Here is a 23,605-nt window from a genome sequence, read left to right as displayed (position 1 = left end):
TGTGATGAGCACAGAATAATGTACAGAAGTACTGAATCGTTACACACCTGAAACGAATTTAACGCTGTATGTTAAGATACTTGAACAACAACAAAAACGAATCACATCAGAAGGGCCTCCTGCAAGCCTTCAAATCGCATGCCCTGTTGAGTGTGTGGTGCCCCCTCTCATGCAGCCTAACTCATGCACCATTGTGTGGTGGTGCTGGCTCCCTGGCTGGTCTGTCCAGCAGATGGTGAGAACTCTGAGGGCCCTGGCTGTGCCTTATTCATGCCATCCAACTCACAGGGAGTCAATAAGTTTTCAATGCATGACTCATGACACAAGCTGGAGCTAAGGTTTCATCAGTCCCTTCACAGCTGCATGCTTAGAGCATCCATGGCACTCTCCCCACATTCTCATATCTCCCCCCCTTATTTCCCACATTGTATCTGTGCTTTCCCCAATCCCTTCACTGGAACTGCATAGCAAACACCATTAACGATTCCTAAGACCAAACCCAACACATTATTTCCGGCCTTCATTTCTTTGTCTTCTTCCCAGCATTGGACTCTATGGACAAACTCTCCTCCTTCACTTCCCAGACGCCACTGTCTTTGGACTCTCCCCAGTCCGATTCCTCCTTCACAGTCTTCTGGTTTCTTGTCCTCTGCTTACCCCTTAAATGACAGGGTTTCCAGCCCACCTCTTCCTTACTCTACACAACCTCCCTGGAGGCTCCCTTCTACTGCTATGGCTTCAGCTACCACCACTATGCTGGGATCCCTACACCTATCTTTAGCTCGGATTACATGTAAGTCCCACAGGCACGTAAAGGGCAAACTTGACCAAAACTGCCCCAGGATCTGCTCCTTTCCCTATATTCACCTCTCACGGGGAGCAGAGCCTCTACCCACCCATTCTGCCCAAGCAGAAGTCTGAAGTCTTACCTTCCTCCCTCCCACTCCCCACTCACATGCAAGAGGCCTGTGGATTCCACCCTGAACATTTTGGAATCTGCTGCTTCCTCTCACTTCCTACTGCTTGTCACTTGCATTAGCTCCTCATCCTCTCCTACCAGGGTGACCACAAGTGTCACTGAAGCAGCCTCCCTCCATCACTCTCCAACCTTCTATTCTATCTGTCGCATCCGGCAGCCTGAGTACTGTTTCTATGATACAATACTGACTATGTTAATCCTCTGCTAAAAGCAACACCTGTCCCAACCTTCCAGGTGTAAAATCATGCCTTTGTCTACCTCCCCAAACACGTCCCTCACCATCCCCTCTGGAGTCCCTATTTTCCTGGAGTTCCATTCTGCCACACCTCCGTTCCCGCTGCTTTCTGGCCCTGGGATGACCTTCCCTTATCAAAATGCAGCTCAAGGATTCCAGCCTCTGTGAAGCTTTCCTAATACCACTGTGTCCACTGCACTCTGTACAGACCAGGCAGAGCACCTTCTCCCCTGACTAGTCTGCGAGGCCACGGACGCAAGGGCCATGTTCTTCAGCTGAGAGTTTTCAGACCCTGGCATGGTGCCTGCCACAAAGCACTTAATAAGTGAAGCATTTATCAGTGACTTCCACGGAGAGGAGTGGGGCAACATTCTCAGGGTGCACACCCCTGGCCCTGGCAAGTTTAATTAATGCCACAGCATTTGCCCCATTATGGGCAAGTCAGCATACCATCGTTTCCCAGGGTACCAGGACACTGGGACTTGGCGTGCTTCACTTAGTTTACATAGAATAGAGCTGAGGCACAGAAGTCCCCGGGAGAGGGCCTCCTAGAGTCACACCCATCACCCCATGGGCTAGAACCATCTTCCATGACAGGTGGGATAGGGACCCTGGTAGAGAAGCTTACCTTGGGCCCTAGAAGCTCCTTTGGGCATGTGGGTTGGACCTGTTCAGAGCTTTCTTTTCCACAGCACTGAAACTAGAGTCAGAGAAGAGTTTTTAGGGCACAGGAGGGAGAAGTGGGAGCTACATGTCTGGGCGTCACTGCTGAGGCCCCGGGGGGCCCAGTCACTGCAACCCAAACTGCCCTTTCTAGAAAGACAGTGAAGACTCACATAATCGTGCTAGCAAAACAAGAAAAGGACTTCTGTAAAGTTTTCTGAGTTTTCCGACGGGAAGTGACTCAAGGCAACCCAAACAAAGCGAGAAGGCAGTTGACGGTGTCTGTGTAAATTGCTGTTTTTTAGACAGGAATTCGGTCTTTAGGTTCTTTTTTTTTTTTTTCAGCCTGGGGGTAATTTAACCTGCTGAGTAGCTAAAGTTTTATGAGCTTCAGGAAGGGCTCATTAACTGGGGACAGTCTGGGATGGAGAGGAGAAGTGACCACAGTAAATAAACCCTGGAGGCTGACAGGTCAGGGCCTGAAGGCTGGCCAGCGAACACATAGCCTGCCTTATGGCTGGCCCTTCCAGGACAAAGGAGAGTGTGTGCTGCTTGATGTCCCGGGAGGCAGTTGAGGCTGAGAAGGAGAAATGGTTTGCACCTTCCAGGACATTCCCGTGATGAACAAGAATGGCGCTACCTGATAGCACTTGGCACAGGAGTTCATAGCTACTTCTCCATATCGCAGGGCTTAAGACTCTGGCCTGGCCCATCTCCTCTGTGTGCCCTCCTTGGTTAATTGTGTGCAGCCGTCAGCACTGCACTGAAAGCACAGTCCCATGGAACGTTCCAGGATAAAGGGAGCATGGCTGTGTCCATGCCCTTTCATTTTACAAATGGGGAGCTGAATGATTATCAGGGAGACAAGGAACTTGCTCAAGGTCACGAAGCTGCTCAGTGGCAGGGCTGCAGCTAGAACTGAGCTTGTCCGACTTGAAGGTCGTGGTTGTTTCTGTTACACCACTAGGCCACCTTTTGAGAGACCTTGGTATTTATTTGGGCTGCTTTCTGGGTGTTCTTATTTGTGCTCTTTTGTCTCTCTGGGGCACATTTCTTGACTTCCTCTTGTGAACCCTCTGTGCTAGGCCTCTTCCTCTTCTAGGTTCTACACAGACTGTCAACTGTGGCTCCCGTGAGGGCTGAAATATAGGGCTAAGGCTTCATTTCACCAAATTTACCCTGATCCAGGTGATGGGAGAGAAGCTGGCTAATGAATGCTCTTTAGAAGATATGATTTTAAGGAAGAAGTAAAGTTACTTACTGTTGAGTGGAAGGTAATGAGAGTCCCGTTCCCCCTTTCCCTGTCTCTCAGGTAATCATTATAAGCCTCTTCATACATGGTCTGAACATGTCGTATAGCCTGAAAAAATATCAGGAAACCAAGGGGACAGTGAGTGGGAAGTTTCAAACATTCTCATTTCATCAAGGAAAACCCCTCTTCCTTACCCTTGGAAAATACAGCCTTTCCCTATGTTTAGCTGTATTTTAAGACAATTCTCCAAATATGGGACAGATTACAGACTCTGGAGTTTCTCGGATACTTTTGGAGATGGAAGGATAGACTAACCAAGAATAACTTTCATAGACTAGAAAGATTTCTCAGAGTGGAGGTTCTCAAACCTGAATGGACATCAGCATCCATCAGCCCCCAGACTCCTGGGCCTACCCAGGAGATTCTGATGTATAGCCAGAGTGGTGACTTACGCCTTTTTGGTACCCTACTGGTTAAAAGTACTCATGTCTATTCATGACATGGTTTGAAAAATATTCATGACCAAGGAAAATTGGTTCAGCATACAAATATAATATGAACTTAGGGAATGCTTTTTCTGGTATAAAGGCAGGTGATCTGACATCCATAGCATTTCAAAAGGTCCTAAGATCCAATTCCTCCAACCAAAAGATAGAACCAGTTACTTTAGAAATATTCCAAAGGAGGTGATATTTATTTATTCTACATATTTACCATTTTTAAAAGAAATCTAAAGTTCATAAACACTATACTGATAGCACATGAATTTATGTGAAATACAGTAAACTTAAGATTCCATTCTTCCTCCTTTTCATGCCCTGCTTTCCCACAGAGTGTCTTAACACAGTGTGTCCCTTCTGAAAAGGCCATTTCCTCTGTGGGTTCTCTTGATAACCTATTTTGGACACCTGTAGTTTGAACACCAATTTAAATAAACTGGTTTCACCAATACACAGCAGGTCGGGCTTTAGTCTTTGAGGATGACGTGACCTCTTTTCAGGCCAAGCCCTATGGACAAATGATAGTCTAACAAGGGATGAAAATGCATGTTCCTCTCCATCCCTCTTTCTCATGTGTGCAATCTACCCACTTCCCCATTACAAATGGGATCATCTTAAACTAGAGATCCTTTAAAAGAAATCATAGACTCTTTTATAGATTTAATGAAAGCTATGAACTATCTCCTCAGAAAAATGTGTGCAAGTAAATGTATGCACACTTATACATACAATATGCACAGGTCTGCATAATACTTCTAGGTTAAAAAGTTATGTGTAAACGATTATCTTGGGGGTTAGTTTTCCAATATCATTGTGGGTGTAATATTCTCATAGCCTTTGCTGCAAAGAAAGCCTTTAACCATTGTAAAAAGAAATTGTAATTTCTACTTACTACATCCTTGCCTATAAAAGCAAATACTCCAGTGGTTACTTCAGCAGCAAATATCACCAGTAGGCAGGTGAAGAACTGTAGAGAAGAGAATATACTCACTTCATTAACTCAATACCTTTTCAATTTATTTGGCCTCTTTAATGCTAGTTTCATTTGGAAAAAAAACAACATTAGGCGAGCTTATTAGTTTGCATTGATCTGGTAGGAAGCATCTACCTCCATTCCCCTGTAGTTTGTTCATTCATTCACTTGCTCATTAATTCATTCGGCAATTATCATTAAGTATCTACTCTGCACCAGGCACTGTCCTTGGCCCTGGGTATACAGCGGTGAATAAGATATGATCCCCACCCACATCTCTGCTATCACGGACCTCCTATTAGAAAAATGGGAAGAATATGTACCATTTGCATTGACATGGAGGGGATTATGCTAAGTGAAATAAGTCAAGCAGAGAAAGACAATTATCATATGGTTTCACTCATATGTGGAACATAAGGAATAGCGCGGAGGACCCCAGGGGAAGGGAGGGAAAACTGAAGGGGAAGAAATCAGAGAGAGAGACAAACCATGAGAGACTCTAGACGCCAGGAAACAAACTGAGGGTTTCAGAGGGGGGTGGGGGGCATGGGGTAGCCAGGTGATGGGTATTCAGGAGGGCACGTGTTGTGATGAGCACTGGGTGTTACACGCAACTAATGAATCGTTGAACACTACATCAAAAACTAATGATGTACTATATGTTGGCTAACTGAACATAATAGTAAAAAAAAAAAAAAGAAAATGGGAAGTATGATAAATGAGTAAAGCAATAAAAAAGTGAGTTAGATAATTTCAGGTAGTGATAAAGAAATCCCACCACTTAAAACAGTGCCTCGCACCTAGGTGCTCAATGAATTCTTGATGAACCAAAGAGATTCCATAAAGATATAAAACAAGGCCAGGACATAGGGAGCAACTGGTGGGGCCTGGGCTTGGGGAAGAAGGGGCCCAGACTGTGTGGGCTGTGAGGCTTCTCTGGGGAGTGGGAGTGGCAGTGAGGGCTGTCCTCCTGGACAGATTTCTCTTCTGGTCTCTTGGGTCTGCTCTGTGTTCAGTGATAAATGACAGGGATGCTCAGCAACAGGGGAAAGACAGGAAGAATGGAGGACTGAGGAGATGAATTAGATATTTTACTCAGCAAGAGATCAGAAGCATCAGCCACAGTTAAAAGTCAAAGATTGCAACAAGTAAGGAGAGACTGCCCCCCTAAAATTGCTGTTTCTAGACCCCTCGTGGAGACAGACAAAATCATTCTCTCTTCCAGCCCCTCTTCCTTCTCCTTGTCTCCCTCAGGTCACTCTGGTATTGGATGTATAGTAGTAACTAAAATTCATTCTTTTTTTCTTTTCCTTTCCTCTTTCTTTCTTTCTTTCTCTCTCTCTCTTTCTTTCAGGACAGAGGCTGCTTAATAAAATAAACTACAAGAGGAATGTTTGGTGAAGTTACTGATCTCAAACAGCAATTCTTTTCTTATAGTTAACAGCACTTCCCTGACTATAGGAACCTTAGCTGCCTCCCTCACTGTGAAATAATTTTGAAAGAGCAATCATAATTATCCCTTACAATTATTAGGCACTTTTCCTCCCCAAACATCTTCACGCTAATGACCTCATATTTTTCATACTTTCCATATGAGGCAGGGACAAAGATAATATTATTCTTAAGCAAGAGATGGAGAAACGGAGACTCAGGGAGGAGGGAGTGAGTGCCAAGGTCTCAGCGGGCCCCAGGAGCTGGCGCTGGAGGCCAGATCTGGGGGCCCGCTTCAGACCAGTTCCCTCCCCCGACGCCCCACTTACAGATCCGAGCACACACTGCGACTCCCGCATGGCTCCGCAGCACCCGAAGAAGCCCACAGCCATCATCAGGGCCCCTGCTCCAACCAGCACATACAGCCCTGCGGGGAAGAGTCAGAGGAGTCGCTGACCCTCAGCCGGCGGGCTCCCCGGCCGCTCCAGGGGGCCGCCTCGGCCGGGTGTCCCGTCCGCTGCGGGTAATGTAATGGGTAACACCTGTTGCATGCACCTGCCGGGCCCTGCGCAGGGATCCTGAGAGGCAGGGGCTACGGTTATCCCCAGGGAACAGAGAAAGCTGGTACTTACGGAGGTGAAGGGACCTCCTCACCATCACTTGAGCCACAAGGATTGGAAACCTCGGCTGTCCGAGTCCCACAGCGCATGCTCTTAATCACCTCCACACGCCACCCCCATGCCCTGCACTTTACCTTCCAGATCTCTACCGCCCCTGTCAAGTGGCTGTTACTATCATTTGCGGAAAAGTGATGCCGTTGAGCCCAGGGGCGGTCAGGATCAGTGCCAGAGCCAGGACACAAGTCCACACCTCCTTAGGAGCCCCTTGGGCTCTCATGGCACTCAGGAATTAATGGCTGTCGCCATCATAGGAGAGACCGGGAGGACAAAGGGCTGATGGTCTGCCCAGATGGGGAAGCTGGGACACCATGGGACAGAAGAGAGAGGCTCTAGTTAGGGGGGGTGTGGGGGGGGGGGAGAGGAGACAGCAATAAGGCCGAAAAGTTTTGTGAGAATCACACACTTTAGAGGGCATCACCAGGTACGCCGGGCACACGGGAGGTTGCAATGTTCCAAGAAAACAGCCAAGGAGAGGAGGCGACAAGGTAACACACACCAAATACTCGTACGAATACAATATTAGCTACATTTATGAAGGGCTTGTTTTCTGGGCACGGCAACTGGCGCAGATTTATTAATTGGATCTTCGTGAGGCAAGGCACCGTTATTATATCCATTTTCTAGAGAAACTAGGCCCCCAAAGGTTAAGCGATTTGCCCCCGGTCATAGAGCTGGGATAAAAATACCCATCCGCCTCCTAAGCCATCCCATCACCATTAGCCTGCCCTGCCCCGCCTCCCCGCGGGCGCTCATTTCCCTTACTACTCAAGTTACTACGACTTCCTAGGAACCGGTGTTCTCTCGGAGAAAGCAAAGGACAGAAATGTTCTTGTTCTGAGAGAAATAAAGCCAAGCCCTTTCTTACTTCCTTTTCTGATCCGGAGATAAGTTAGAACACAATGTGAGGCTGGTCCTTGACTTGCTTAGAATAATGTAATTGTCCCTATTTTATTTTTTGCATTGTATTCATATGAGTCACCTGGAAACCCCTCCCATTCTCTGAAAGGGTGGGGAGCCGGGCGATCCACCGCTGGGGGCGAAGCCTGAGCCCACCCGCCGGCGGGGTGCCTCGGGGGGGCCCTCTGGGGTGCTGCCGGTGGTTTGTGGGCAGATCTGTCGGGTGCCTGACACAGACGGGGTGCTGCACGTCCGGTACCACCCAGACTGTTCTCAGGGCCTCCGGGGGCCGGGAAGCCCTGCAGCGTCTGCAGTCCTGCTCTGCCGGCTCGGCCCCCTCCTCCCCTTTCCTCTCCACCAAAAGCAGGATTTCGTGGGGAATGGATGTGGTCACGCGAGAAATGACACCCTATTAAAAACAGGGCTATTGTTTTTAGCCCTGCCTCAACACCTTATTGTCTTAAACATTTTCTTTTTCAAAGCTCCTTCATTTTCATCATTTCACTGGCTTCTCGAACAAGCCTGTTAGGCGAGGCAAGGGTTCCATTTCTGTTTTGCTTCTGGGGGTCAGGCCTGGAGACCCGATTCCAGTCCTGTCCCAACAGGCTGCAGGCAGGGGGACACCCTCACCTTACTCAGTCCCCCTCACTAAATGTCTCACTCACGGGCGGCCTTATTACCTTGATTTCCCTCTACAGATTCTGCTCAGAGTTACAGCCTAGGGCCCGGGCCCACCCGGATCTTTCTCGAGCCTGGGCTCCGGCCACAGGGGAATTCACCGCGACCTGCCCTGGCCCTGCTCTTTTCCATTTGGTGCTTTTGCGGGTTCTCATATTTGTCTTTCTCTGTTTACTTAAGTCCACCAACTAACCCTATTCACCCGACCTAGAATATGCCCAGCGCAAGACAGAATTCTTGATCAGCCTGGCGGTCTGCCATTGCCCATCTTTGCTGAGAGATACATGCTAGGAATACATCCCCACAGACCCCCAGCGAGCCGCCACAGGGTGGCGCTCTCTCAGGGTCAGGCAGATGAGCGCATGGCTGCACACCCTGAGAACGGTTCCTGGGAGTCTGGAACACAGGAAAGAGGGCTGCTCCTGGGGAGGCTGGGGTGCGGTGGACATAGGCGTGGGGCCTGCGGAGGACACAGTTGTTCCCCGAGCTGCACACAAGCTCACTCAACCCTCGGGCAACAATCCTTGTCTTTCTAGAATAATGACCCCACCCCCACCCCAAGAAAATCTGCTTATTTGTATAGTAGGCCATTCTTAGGCTACCAGAATCCTAGAACTCAGAGCAAACACACCCTGGAACTGACCCAGCAGCTCCAATTCCTGAGGCCTTTCCCCAGCAACCAAAAAGCCTTGTCTGTATCAACTCATTTTAAAAGGACTCCCCACTTTGGATTCAGAATGTCTTGGGAGCAATTCATTCTGAAACAAGTTAAGGCACATCCTCTACCAGAAATGGTTCAGGAATTTTGTCCTGTTTCATATACAAGTAATATACATACACATAATAATATACATTATATATATATATATTTAATTTCCATAATTTGTTGCAGATTGCATCTCTCTAGCTCCCAACAGTGTTAGCTGCTATAGTTTTCCATCTCCTTTCGCTGGTCTTTAAGCTGACGGCTTATTGAATTTACCAGAAGCAGTGTGTTGAGATGAAAAGGACATGGTTTTTGGAGTCAGATCTTGTGATCTACTTCTGTCACTCATTAGTTGTGTGCCCTTGGTTAAGTTTCTTCATCTCCACATTTCTGTTTCTTCTGAAAAAATACCTACTTTATATGGTTGTAAGAATTTAAAAAGATAATGTATGTAAGTCACCAAGAACATAGTCCACACTGAATGCTCAAGTTCTCTACCTTTCTTTGTGATATGTAAATAAATGTAATCAATTGGTTTGGGGGGAAAAAATGGCTCCCCCCTTTATGGGACTGAAGAGTGGCATGGTCATCAATTTCCGTGGCTTTCTGGCCACGGACAGTTTTACAGACCCGGCTAATGACCATTTGTCATCTAAGAATGTTTTTTCTCTGCCTCTGGGCAACTCTCCCTCCCTCCCAGCTTGCCCTGGGTGCACATAATTTATATGTATCTAGAATACGGGACGGGACTTAGCTTATGGGGAAGGTAAAGACTTGAGCTCTATGTAAATAACAGCTATCGTTATTGAGTACTGTTGTATGGAGCTTAACATGTATGAGTCACGGAGTCATTCAGCCCTAGAGTGACAACTGCCACTTCCTGGCACCTCAGCCTCTCTGTGCAGCACCCACACTGTGCCCCTGACAGGCGTCAGCTCGGGAACCTGCCTCCCGAGAAGCCTCAATGTGATCAACCAGTCTCTCATTCTGACTACACGGCATCTAAAGCACTCACTCCTTTATCTGGCTTTCCTTCTCGCATCCTCCCGTGTAATCGTGCCTGCTGTAGGCTGGTTCCTTCCTTTACTGAGGAGCACAATCACCTACCTACATCAGAATAATACAACCTACACGACAGGTGCTGCGCTTAAGCGTGCTCTTCTGTTACCTCACGCTATGAGGTCTGTGGCATATTAGTATTCATATTTCACAGCCGGGAGTCTGAGACACGGAGAATTTAAGGCGTTTGCCAGAGACTGCCCAGCTCGTGAGGGGCAAAATTGGACCCGAGCTAGGGAGTCTGCTCCAAGGTACACAGCCTAACTCCTCTGGCACAATTCCAGTGGGAACTCAGAAGAATGGGGGCTCTCAGCTAAAAGGCTGTTCACTTAGCAATTTATAAATGTCACGAGGGTGCTCTTCTTTCTTCTTCCTTCAGAAAAGGACTTGTGGAGTCTCTAATGGATGATGTCTGGGTTTGTCTCTGAAAATACAGGGCTGGGAGCTAGAGATCTGCCTGTCAACTGACCTTTAAGTACATCTTCTTCCTCAGTTTCATTATCTGTGATATGGAAATAATAATCTAACTTGTAAAAGTGCTTTGGAGAAACTCTCAACCATGTAAGCTATAGCACCTCTCTTCTGCAACCACCACGACTCTCAGGTCCAACTGAAAACCAAGAAGTAAAAAAATACGATCGGAGTGAGTCAGAGTTTTGAAAAAGGCAAGCCAGCTCCTCAGCATTCAGCACTGGAACACTTCCTTACACATAATGTCCAGGCGCAATTGAAACCAGGCTCCCGGACTCTGAATTCAACAGGGAGAGACAGCTACGGGTCAGCCTGTGACCCTGGAGAGCCAAGGGGTTGCTGTCTGTGAGGGCATCCCCTTCGTGGAGAAAACCTGCCAACGTCCTCGGCTCACAGACACGGCTTCATGCGCTCCAGCACCCGCGCCCTGTCCAGGCTTCTGAGGCCTGAGGGGCTGGCTCCCCACTGAGCACTCCTGGAAAGAGCCCCCTGCAGTGTCTGTCCCTCCAGGAGGCAGCCCCTGGAGAGGGACTGTAACAGGAAGTCCAAGAGGCAGGTTGGTGGAGTTTGGAAGACAGAAGGTAGGGGAGCTTCCCCCCAGGAGTTTGCTGAGAGAGTCTACAGCAGAGAGAGTGCAGGAAACCCCAAGTTATCCCAGCAGTTCCTCTCTGGCAGGCTCTCCGTTCTCCATGTTAGCACTCCAGGGACACAGATATCCTGCACCAGCCTCCAGACCTTGGCCGGGACTCAGAGGACCTTGAGAAGGGGCGGCAGGTGGAAGTCTGGTTGCCCTCAGCCCCTGTTCCCCTCAGGGCTCAGGGCTGGATCTCTCCACCCTGTCCCCAGCTGTGACGTCAGGGTGGATCTTTACCACAAGAAGGGAACCTCTCTCTGTCACAAGGAAGAAGCAAGGATCCCAGACAGGAAAGCATCCCCCCACCAAGGACAGAGAGAAAGTTCTCCTACAAAGCCTGGCAGTCATCTGCCCAGAAGCAGGGAGCTAGGCCACATGTGTTCCCGAGGTCCCTCTCAGAGAGGGAACTCTAGGCCGTGAGGCTCTATTTCTTTAAGAGCCCCTTGAATGTGCCAAGCCTGTTCCCCGACACTCTTTAACAAAGGGGTGATAAGAGTTTCATGGGCTGATTGCTCTGGCACTTATTCTGAAAAGAAAACACACAGCTCAGTGACTGCCACTCTGTGACATGAAGCGAGATTTTCCAAAATCTGGGCCTGCTTCTTTTTTAAAGTCCTATTACCTCACACTGTTTGCTCTGTTAAGTCCACAAATGGTGTCCTGGTGTATTTTTCTTCTTGTTTTATTGCCAGAGAGCAGGTATCTTTCCTATCTAGACAATTATTTATTGAGCAAAGAAATACCAATTTCTGCACACATGTATATGGCTCCATTTATATTATAAGAAATATCTGGAGTGGAGAGGAGGTCTCTGACCTCCCAGGACTGTTCGTTGCTACTGTCCAGGGGAAACAGAACAAGCACAAGCCGGGGTGTCGGCAGACCTGGGTTGTGGGCTGAGCCCCACCACGAAGAGCTGGAAAACCATGGCTGACTGCCAACTCCCGTTGTTTCCTCACTGGTTCTGTTTCCTTATTCTACCTAGTGCTAAGTTTTTTTTTTTTTTAAGGTTTTATTTATTTATTTGACAGAGAGAGACACAGTGAGAGAGGGAACACAAGCAGGGGGAGTGGGAGAGGGAGAAGCAGGCCTCCCGCGGAGCAGGGAGCCCGATGCGGGGCTCGATCCCAGGACCCTGGGATCAGGGCCTGAGCTGAAGGCAGACGCTTAACGACTGAGCCACCCAGGCGCCCCTAGTGCTAAGATTCTTGATAACATGTTTCCCTGAACTTGGAGCACTGACCACGAGCATCTTCACCACCGGCCACTCAAGGGCAGACCCGGGGAGGGGAGGTGTGGCTGAGGAAGATTAAGGGTGGGCGAACCCACATCCATGCCCCAGGCCGCCAAGAACACGCTAGAAGGACTCAGGCCCTGCCATACAGACTGTTGTTTTCCCTAGCCCGCATTCACTTCCTCTTCATCTCTGTGAGAGAAACAAACCTTCTCTGCTCAGTCCCTGTGGACTTCAGCCTTTAAGGCAGATGTGAAGCCCAGACTTGGGCCGATGAGCCCATCCCAATGACTGGTGTGGGAACAGGCCCTGGATCCAAGAATGCCAAGCAGAGTGAGGCTCAGGGTTTTCGTCGGAGCTGCTGGAATGAAAGAAGTAGGTACCTCCATTGCCAGGGTTACTAGGGAGCTGGCGCCTGGAGCTGTGAGCAGCCATGTTACCACGTCTGGAGGAACCCTGCCCGAGAACGGAGCCAAAGGGGAGCAGAGTGAAGAGACAGGTATAGGCTGTACTCCGACCCATCATCTGCACCCCCGAGGCGAGCACGAATCCTAGACTTCTTGGTTTTGCAAGTCAAGAAATTTCTGTTTTGCTCAAGATAGCCTGTGTCAAGTTTCTGTGACTTGTAATGAAAAGAGTCCTGACAGATGTGTCCACCAAGATATGACATTTCTTGCATCTTGGGCCGTTCATATTGCTTCAGTTTAGGTTAGCAAATAGGATCTGGAATGTCTGCATGGAACTAGTTCCCCTCCTACTCAACCCTGGAACCTCCCGAACTGACAAACACTCCATTCTGATTTTTGCCACGTTAGTGGTTAAGTAAATACCAATGTAGGGGAAAGTTCACTCTTATTGTGGGAGTCTGCTCAGTTTCTTGGGCTTATAAAAACATGAAAAAGGTTTTCTTACGTTGGACCCAAATCGACACGTATGAAATTGCTATCAGCACTTTGTGGGCCAACGCGGACAGAGGGTGCTCCCCACACTGAACCTCAGGTTCACAGCACCCCTCCCCCGCCCGAGCAGGAGCCCTTCCTTCTGCAACTCAGGTTCCCACTGAGAATCATGAATTATTCCTGCTAGGCTTGACTCTTCTATCACTGATATCTTTGATTGTTTTGATTCCTTCTGTCCCTGACTTTAATACTGTCTAATAATAACGTTTAATAACGTTGCTTGTCTTCCTGTCTCTTTCTTCATAGTTCCTACTGTTGACAACCACCACGCTGATGCCCTTCTGTCTGACGGTATCAGTCACCTAGCATGTTCTTTTCTGTCTCCCCTCTCATTCCACTGCTGCCAGAATAATCTCTTTAAAATGCAGCGCCGATCGTACCTCCCCCCAAACCCTGAATTATCCCTCTGTGGCTTTACCAAATGACATTCAGGGTCCTGTGTGTTTGTCCTCTCCCTCCCTCCCTGGCACTTCTAATCCTACCTCCCACCTTGCCCCAATCTGTTCCACTCCAACCAGAGTCCTCTGTCCAGCCTGGGCTTGCTGATCACCATCCCCTGGATGCGCCTTTGCAGTCTTTGCCCAACAACCTCTGCTTTCCTTGTTTGTCTTCCACTCATTGATGACAGCCTGGTCTTTCAAACCTAAATCACATCCTCGCCTCGCTGGTTTAGAATGACCCCTGATGTACCCACGGCAAATACCACTTAGCTGGCATTTAGTTACACGCTCGTTTCCATTAGAATTTACATTGTTAACTCTGTGAGTCTTTTCAAATAGATCGTGAAGCTACATGGGAGCGAGTATAGCGTTCTCATCCTCTTTTGTGTAACTCCAGAGCCCAGGACTATAGAGGCTGGCTGATGTACCCATGAATAGATTATATTTTTTCCCAAATGGAAGAGCCTATAAAAAAAGAGGGAAAGAATAGAGGAGCCCCTGCTTCAATGCATAACTATGTTTGCAGAAACCCAAATACCTGATGAAATCCCCAAATTAAAAACACCATGAAGAGATTTTTAGATAGCCAGATGTTTATCCTCATTGAGAGGGAGACAGCCTTTCTTACATGTTTTTCATATAACCCAGGTCTTTCTGGTCTTATAAAAATGGTTTTTCTTTACTGCAGCCCCAAATTCCCAGTTCAAGCTCAGGAATTACATTATAGAGATTTACATCTTTCAGCCTCAACCTTGGTGGTGAGGGGGGTAGGTAGCTGGGTGTTTGGCAGTTAGTTATTGCCAAACAAGTTGAAGGAGAATGTCTGCCTGTAAGTGAATGGGTGGATGTTTTCCCATGTTTTGGTTCTAAAGAAGGGCGGACTCCTCCCCATCTACCTGAGGGCACAAAAGCAGCTTCTGATGGAAAGTCTTGCGAGTCCTACCTGAGGAAGAGGAGATAAATAGGGTTCCGGTGCAGAGCCAACAGCATGTGAAGAGAAGACAGACTGAAGGCTGATACCCTGAACCTCTATATGCCTGAATTTCAGGAGCAAAAGATTTTCACCGTTTTGTTGGGACTGACATCGTGTTAGGACATCATCAGGTAACTACTGAATTCAGAGTAGAGAGAGAAAATAATGTTCACTCTGAGGATCAGTTATATATAGTTGGAGGAGCTAGGTTAGGAAGACGCCCCTAAAAGAGTATCCTGAATGATGAGCCATCTCTTCCTCTGGCTAGAGAAATGATGGGCAGCTGCGTGCCTTACACTGGCCAGTGCTAACTCAGAGTCCTGAATAAGGCTCTCCCTAACTCAGTCTATCTGAAACCCACTGTCTTCTGAGGCCCTATTCAAGCACACCTCCATCTTGAGGCCTGTCCCGCTGGCTCCCACTGGCCTCCAGTGTTTTCTTCCTCTTCCTCTTCCTCTTCTTCTTCTTCTTCCTTCTTCTTTCCTCTTCTTCTTTCTTCTTCTTCTCCTTCTCCTCCTCCTTCTTCCTCTTCCTCTTCTTCCCCTTCTTCTTCTCCTTCTTCTTCTTCTTCTTCTTCTTCTTCTTCTTCTTCTTTCTTCTTCTTCTCCTCCTTCTCCTTCTCCTCCTCCTTCTTCCTCTTCCTCTTCTTCCCCTTCTTCCCCTTCTTCTTCTTCTTCTTCTTCTTCTTCTTCTTCCCCTTCCCCTTCTTCTTCTTCTTCCTCTCCTTCTTCTTCTTCTCCTTCTTCTTCTTCTTCTTCTTCTTCTTCTTCTTCTTCTTCTTCTTCTTCTTCTTCTTCTTCTTCTTCTTCTTCTTCTTCTTCTTCTTCTTCTTCTTCTTCTTCTTCTTCTTCTTCTTCTTCTTCTTCTTCTTCTTCTTCTTCTTCTTCTTCCTTCTTTCTTCTATGTAAGCTCTTGGCCCAACGTGGAGTTCAAACTCATGACCCTGAGATCAAGAGTAGTATGCTGTACTGACTAAGCCAGCCAGCCAGATTCTCCTAAATCTGTGATGCTTTTTTAATGTGACTGCTAAAGTCACAGGCACATACCACCACTGTTCCCACACAAAATCTTTTTTTTTTTTTTAAGTAGGCTCTACACCCAATGTGGGGCTTGAACTCACGACCCCTGAGATCAAGAGTTGCATGCTCTACCCATGGAGCCAGCCAGGTGCCCCTTCTCACTTCTTAATTCAGTGATTCTGACTGTACCACTCATTAGCACTTAACATATGCTTGTGATTATTGTCTGCTATTTATTATTGCATATGTCTGTAGAGGCAAGAATCCCATTACGGCGGGATCAAAACTTTGCTGTGGGTAATCCAGTGGGCACTGAGATGTGACAATGCCGAGCGGAGTTAGAAATCACAGGGAACAGTTATGAAATAAGCTGCCCCGGGACCATGAGCAACACGAGGGGAGATGCATTCCTTCTGCTACCTTCCCCTGACTGTTCCTGCGCGTCCCCTGGAGGTGGCGCAGGACCAGGACATGCTGAGCTTTGTCCTGGGGCACTGGGGCCTGCTCTGGGATGGAGAACGCTTCTGAGGAGGTTCACAGAGCCAGAAGTTCCTCCAGGAGAAATATGTTAAGCGTGTGTGTTAGCTTTGGACAGAGGGGTGTGTGTAACCTGGAAACCATGTGGGTGGAAAAGAGCATTTCAGTGTTTTAAGTCTGATGGCAGATTCCTCTGCTTCTTCTTGTAACAAAACTCTGATTTTGTCCAAGTGTGAGGGGCCCTCCGGGGAGCCTGGGCCCCTTCCCAAGCCCAGGGGGATTCTCTTTTAGTCACAGGGGGCAGTCACAGGAGCTCTCCTCTGGGCCAGGACTCATGCAGGCATGAGCACACAGTACAGTTCTGGCCAAGGCTGCAAGGAGAGGCCTGCTGGGGGTCTTCTGACAAAGGTTGTATTCATTCCTAAAAAGGGCCATGTGAGGGGAAACTTCCTTTCTTTCCCCCTCTTTTGGACATCGCTGTATGAGGACATGATGCTTGGAGCCATTGCAACTATCTAAACCCAAGGGGATGCATTTGAGGTCATCCCGAGGATGGCCAGGGGGAAGATGGGAAAAACCTTGGTCCTTGATGACTTTGTTGAACTCTGAACTAACTCTGGAGAGTCCCCATCTCCACGCTTCTTTCAGCGTGTTTCACCAATTTCAATATACATTGGACATAGTCACATTTTAATGTCCCTAAAATTAGGATGCATCTTTTATGGTATGGCATGGTTGAATTGGCAGCATTTCTTCTTTTCTTAGTGGAACTTAACATAACTGTGTGTTTTACAAAAGACTGCATCTAAGATTTGAGGAAATGTGGACTGTCCTTACTGCCTCCCATCTTATAGTAGGTTTGTGGTTACTTTCTTCTAGAAGTATCCTCACTGCTATGGCTGCTCTCTTCAGGAGGCTCGGGTTTGGGAAGGGCACTGGGAAGAGGAGGCAGCAGAGCTGTGAGCAGTGCTTTACGAGGCTCGGAGTGAGCCTGCGCGCTCCTTCCCTCCCAGGAAGCAGACGCTGCTTTTCTTCGAACCGGGAGCAAATGACCTGCACAGGACCCTGCTTCTCCCCATACTCTATGTACTCTGTGGCTGGTGCAGACCTTGGAATGGCCAGACACATAGGGCTATGACCTGTAGTGACAATGGTCTCGGGCTTTTTGAAATCTAGAGTCTGGGTGCACTCGGCTGGAGAGTGAGGACAGCCCGCAGAAGAGGATGAGAAGTAGATCAGGGGGACTAAACCCAGAGAAACGCTCAGCCCCTATTTACCACATTGTCTCAGAATTGCAGGCCACCCCCCCACCCCTCACCCCTTCCCCACAGCTGTGGGGGAGGCGGCCTCATCCCCAGGGGAGCCCTGCCCTTTGCAGTCTCTAGAGAGGAAGTGAGTACCTCTGAACCTTGAAATGTCTCTTCACTTGGAATTATATCTCCCTCATGGACAACTTAAAATACAAGATCACAAATAAACCCCTCACTCGGCAGGGACCATATCAGCCCAGATGGATGGATGTGTAACTGACTTTGTGGTGCATCCACTTCGCTCAGCGGGCAAAAAGGAGTCTTCTAATTCTTTGGAAATGAGTGGTGGCTGAAAGAAGCACAGTGGGTCTGTCCTCCCACACTGGTCTTTCTTGATTTCGATGAACCATGTGAGGAGCGGGCAGGCTAGGGGTGCAGGGTCCTCCCCCACCCTGACCACATAGCCCCTCCAGCCCCCCGGGCCAGATAGAGTCTACAGGACTCAGTTTTGCCTCCTCACTTCCCCTCCCACGGAAGTCCAGGTGCAGATTCTTCTCTAAGCCTCTGGGGCAACTCCAGCTGAAGCTCAGGGAAGCTGAAATCACTCACCCATGTAGAAATACTCTGGGGACTTGTCTTCCGATGAGAAATCCTTGATGGTGCCTCCAAACCGAAACCATAGTCCAAAACCAATGACAGCAGACCCTGCCAACTGAAGGGGAAACAACACTGGTTTTTAGCAAACGGAAGGGGACAGGGTACATATAGCCCAGGAGAGGGCTGGGGGCACAGAGTGCTGAGGCTGGAAAAGGCTATCCCTTTAGAAATCAGCTTGTCTGCCCTTCACGTTTCCTGGAGGAGGAGAAACGATGAGCTCAAAGCCCCCCAGGTCCCTGACGGGATTATCAGAACTGGGGTTTCCTGATTCCAAGCTGAGTTGTCTCCGTTCTGCTGGGCTGCCCTGTGGACAGCACAGCCCGGGGAGGCGTCTCAAAAAGAATGTTCCAATAACAGTCCCCCTGGAAGGCATCTGCCCCCTGCCCTGTTGTCCCTTGCTGGGGACCCCAGACCTCCTCACCAGCATCACTGTGAGAGGGACTGTGTTTCAGCCTCTGGGTTGCCAACAGCAAGATGAACTCTCAGACCTGGTGGAAACCCACTCTTCTAAATTAGAAGGAAACACACAACCTTCAGGACCTGACCACACCTCAGGAGTGTGCAGGGCCAGTTAGAAAGCTGTTTCAGAGACATCTAGGACACCCTCTCCCCGGGCCCTCCACGGTCACTGTCCTGCCTGGGGATGGTTTTGCAGGCAGAGAGGGAGCTCGGCCGTTTTTTTGTTTTGTTTTGGGGTTTTTTTTTTTTGTTTTTTTTTTTTGGTTGCTATTTTGAGTTTCCATGGAAAGTGAGAAAGGAAAAAATACTTTTCTGAAAAAGCATGGTCTGTGTGCTGTGCGACTCACGGTGAGGCCGTGTGGCTGGTGCAGGCAGTGGTTGGTAGACTCATTGCCTGCTTCCTCTGGGCCACTCTGGGAGCTTTTGTGAGGCTCTGCATCAACGCTCGGTCTTTTCTATCATTGCAGGATTGTGGCAACTGCCTGCCGGCAGGCTCCCACCACAAGCACCCATCCCGAATTGCATCACGTCAGTCAAGCAACAGACATTCGCGGGGCACCTTCTGGACTCAAGTCACACGGGGAAGTAAGCAGATATAAAGACTGCGTCCTGGTTCTGCCAACCCATCTAGTTAGCGTGGGGGTCCCTAGCTTGTCACGAGATGAACAGTTTAGAGGCTGTCCCTGTCCCAAGAGCAGACGCAGATGCTGGCAACAGGACAGGATGAAGTCAGACCAGTAGAGGTTTAATAAGGAAAAATGGTATCAAAGTCAGGGGCAGACCAGAGCCCTTTGTACACAGGGTCCCTCTATTAGCAGGGCTGCATATCAAGACCTGGGGCTGCCCTTTGGGGTTCTCTGGCTGGACTTATAGAAGGCCTTAGTCATTCTCTTCTGTCCCCTCCAGGCCAGCTTCTTCAGAAGAGCGGCGTGACTTCAGTGAGGAGTCAGAGGGGCTAGAGCTCAACCAGCTGGACTCTCTCATGTGGAATAAGTAAGAGTTTCCAGTACTCAGAGGAAAGCACTAATTGGATAATGTGAGGGACAACTAAAGGAGCTGGACTCAACCAGCTTTAAAAGAGTTTTGCATTTTTAAAAGGGTAGCATGGCATGGAAAAATATTGAAAGAAGTCATGCTAAAACATTCACACTATTTATCTTTGAAGGTAGGATTACAGATGGCTTTTTTCTTTTCACTCTATCTTTTAAATTGTCTGCATGAAGCATGTAATTACTCTTGTACATTTAAAAATGTTGTTTTCTCAATGCATTATATGGTAGCTTATCTGCCCAATCCAGAAAAAGTGGAGAGGGTTTTCTTGGGCCGTGTTCTAGTTTGGGAAGAAACCAGCTTTGAGGTCATTGCTGTTCTTGTGCAGGAAAGAGAGTGATGCCCTTGGGAAGGCACCGTCCTGGAAGCTCCCCGAGGCTATCTGGGACAGATATGCCCAGCAAAGCCACACAGGCAACCCCCCACCCCCCCGTCTTGCCTCTGCGGTGACTTGATGGAAAGACAGTTTCCAAATACAAAGCAAAATCTATTGACAGAGGCATCAGGCCAAGGCTTGCCGCCACCAAGCAGACTGTGGAGGAGGTGACTGGTCCCAGGGACACCCTACCATGCGGCCACATTTTTGGCATGTCTGTACACAGACTCTAATTTATTGCTGTCTGAGATCATCATCCCAGACGGAATACATTTGTCCACTTCTGGCACAGATGTATTTGATGCATAATGGAAAATTAAAAGAGAGGTTGCAATTTCAAGCCACGGGGCAACGAGAAAAAATCTGCGCTTGCTCAACCACACCCCCAACCCCAAACCACACGGGTTTCCTCCCTGGTCAAGGAAACTGTGGCTTAACTGAATGTCATCACTGTGTGGAGGGAATCCTCCCAGCACGCAGCCACTGGCCATGTCAGGAATACGTGGGTGAGGACCCGTCCGGCCTGAGGTTGCTCGTGACAACGGCGATCACTGCTTTGGAAAGTGACATCAACAGAGACCACATAGCCTTTTGGTCTTTCCAAACTCACCATTCCTGTAAGGCTCCTGTAATACTCTGGTCACTGGGCTTTGGTTGATCTGCCTCACCCTAGAAATGGAATTCAATTGAAAAAATTCACCCCAGTTCCAGACCAGTCAGGAGCAAAGTGAGCAAGGCTAAAGTGTTATGAAGTCCCATTGCTCTGTGTATCCCAAGCCCTGGAAGAGACATCTCATTAAATGATGTGGGGGAAGCCTTCAGGCCCACGAAAAATTTTAACCCCTTCTAGACCCAAGCCCCTCTGTTCCCTGTTCCTTCTTCTCTTAATCTCAGCCACAACATTGCCCCTCAGGCAACGTTAGAACAAGTAAGGAATGAGAGGCTGCCCTTTCCTTCTCTTGCCCCTGCTCTCATCTCCTTCCCCTTCCTCCCTGTCTTTCAAGGAATCAACTGTGGTCCGGGTTAGGGATGTGCTAGGCTTCAGGGAATCAATGATGAAAGCCAGGACTCACAGTCTCACATGGGAGCTAATTCCATAAATGGGTACGTGCAATATAATGCAGAAGTGTGCTCGGTGGAAGAGCGTCACACTGCCCAAAGCGCGACAAACGGTGTTCAGCAGAAGACATTCTGTTTTGATTTACACCTTGAAGAATGAATTTGACGTCCTTGAGCAGGGGAGGACTGGAGGGAGGAGCAAACACCAGACAGAAGGAACTGCATGGGTAAGGCTTCGCTTCCTTACCTGAAGCCTGTCTTGGGCAGAGAGGAATCTGGGGTTGGAAAAGGCCAAGTTGGGGCAGACCATGCATGGCCCATGGCTTCTTCTTAGCTTGCTACCATCTTGGAAAGCCCATGGCAGGGCCTTGAGGGAGGGAAGACGGGAGCTATTCATTCTGATGGAATCAATCGGGAGCATGAGTGCTCCCTGATGCCAGACAGCGAGGAGCCAGAGATAAAGACCTGATGGCCGAAGGCGAGACGCTGGGGAGTGGATGTGGTGAGCAGTGATGACCAGAAGGATCCACTCTACTGACTAAAGAATGTTGCTGAGGGCTGCCCTGCTTCCAGGACTAGTACCAATCCCCACGCCTTTGGAATAATTATCTCTAGAAATGTTGTTTTTCCAGGAATGGACTTTTTTGTACAACAGCATGAGTGGGACTTTGATGCTAGTCATTTAATAAACATTTATTGTGAGCCAGGAGCCAAGGATTCATAGGAAAGGAAGATCCAGCTCCTTCTCAGGAGGATCTCAGGGGCTCGTGGAGAAGCTGATTCCTCCTGGGTGGTCTAGGAGGGACACTAACCTTGCAGGTGAGAATTCAATCACAGAACCAGCCCAAGAGAAGATGCTGGATATCATCATTTCTTTGTGTCACATTTCTTTCCTGAGTGCCAACTGTGTGTTAGGAACTCAGAGAATGTGATGAGACAGGATTCCGAGGGCAAAAGTGTGCCCATTATTTAAAAAGAAATAAAATAGAAAAAAAAAAAAGCAGCAGTGAAAGAACAGTGACATATCAATCCATGTCATTAAATGAGGGGGGGGTCACCAGATACAATTATATTATGCATCTTCACAGGCAAGTGATTTCAGTTTCTAACCATATTCCAGAGAGTCTGCAGGACACAAAATTGCAAATTTTAAGCATATGTTTTTAGAGAAGACAGTTCGTGTTTCTAAAACAGAAGTAGCAGAAGAGAGGACTACCGACCTGCTCAGAAAGCATTTAAAGCAAAGTGGATGGGCCAGAAGTTTCCTTTAAGTATGGCTATCTGTCAGAAACAGGTCATTTAGCATGAAGCAGAACTTGTTAAAGGATTTCGGTTTTATTTTACCGTATTTACTTCTACTTTCCTGGGATTGCTGATGAAATGTTCTATCTTGAGGACACTTTTTTTTTTTAACTTAAAAAAAAGAGATTTCATGAATCACAAACTTGGTTCTTGGCACTAAGTTGGAAATCAGGCAGTGCTGAGATGCAAAAAGGCCAAGATTGCTGTCAGAACTGGATCACCCAGGCTGCCTAGCTTCCCCCCACCCCCACCCCCACCCGCACCCAGAGGAGGCCAGCCAACCCTGCTCACAACCCTGAGACACACCACTCTGCTATCTGATTACTGACCCCAGCAGAAAGCCCCCTTTCTGGGTAAAAAGCTTCCTTGGGGAAGTTCTCACGCAGCACATGTTTTTTCACCTAAATGGGGGACAATTGTCCTCAGATCCTCTAGCCACACAGTTTCAGTTGCCTCTCCCACTTGGGGTCTCTGCTCCTGCTATTTCTCTAGCTAAGAAAGCTCTTTTCCCCTACCTGTCTACCTAGCTAACCCCCTCCCCACCCCTGCCCCAGCTGTCAGCTCTGAAGTCACTTTCTCTGGGGAGCCTACCCTGGCCTGGGTATGTACCTGCCTTCATGTCTCATACAACCATTTCTATTTTTTTTTTAATTTTTATTTTTTAAAGATTTTATTTATTTATTTGAGACAGAGAGAATGAGAGGGAGGAGGGTCAGAGGGAGAAGCAGACTCCCTGCTGAGCAGGGAGCCCGATGCGGGACTCAATCCCGGGACTCCAGGATCATGACCTGAGCCGAAGGCAGTCGCTCAACCAACTGAGCCACCCAGGTGCCCAACCATTTCTATTTAAATATTTCTGGAATTAAAAAAAAAATGAAGGCCTGAGCTGCATGGGCATAGGGACAGTGTGTTCACTGCACTTAACCTCTGTGTGCAGAGCAGGCTCCCAACAGACATCCGTTCAAGGAAAGAGTGGAGGGCCTTCACAAAGGTACCAATTAGACTGTGCTATGGACTGAGTTGTGTCTCCCATCCAGATTCATCTGTTGAAGCCCTGCCTCCAGTGTGATGATATTTGGAGGTGGGGCCTTTAAGAGGTGATTAGGTCTAGACGAGGTCATGAGACTGAGACCCCATGATGGGCTTCTCTTGTAAGAGAGACCAGAACGCTCCCTCTCTCTCTCCGTCTCTG

General features: G+C 48.3%; 1 protein-coding gene across 1 annotated transcript in view; it reads right to left on the bottom strand.

Moving 5' to 3' along the window:
• Nucleotides 1-23,605, bottom strand: part of TSPAN2 (tetraspanin 2) — a 57,955-nt gene that overhangs the window by 23,439 nt on the left and 10,911 nt on the right. Inside the window, exons 2-6 of the mRNA XM_064588589.1 lie at nucleotides 18,120-18,222; nucleotides 6,363-6,460; nucleotides 4,522-4,596; nucleotides 3,139-3,237; nucleotides 1,843-1,914 (exon numbers count right to left, since the gene is read on the bottom strand). Of these exons, the coding sequence (XP_064444659.1) occupies nucleotides 1,843-1,914; nucleotides 3,139-3,237; nucleotides 4,522-4,596; nucleotides 6,363-6,460; nucleotides 18,120-18,222 (447 nt within the window). The remainder of the gene's footprint in view (nucleotides 1-1,842; nucleotides 1,915-3,138; nucleotides 3,238-4,521; nucleotides 4,597-6,362; nucleotides 6,461-18,119; nucleotides 18,223-23,605) is intronic.

The sequence above is a fragment of the Mirounga angustirostris genome, unplaced genomic scaffold, assembly GCF_029215605.1.
Source record: "Mirounga angustirostris isolate CCGP_5_RB_7025 unplaced genomic scaffold, mMirAng1.0.hap1 SCAF_4, whole genome shotgun sequence".
Classification (NCBI taxonomy): domain Eukaryota; kingdom Metazoa; phylum Chordata; class Mammalia; order Carnivora; family Phocidae; genus Mirounga; species Mirounga angustirostris.
This window is presented reverse-complemented; position numbering and strand designations above follow the sequence as displayed.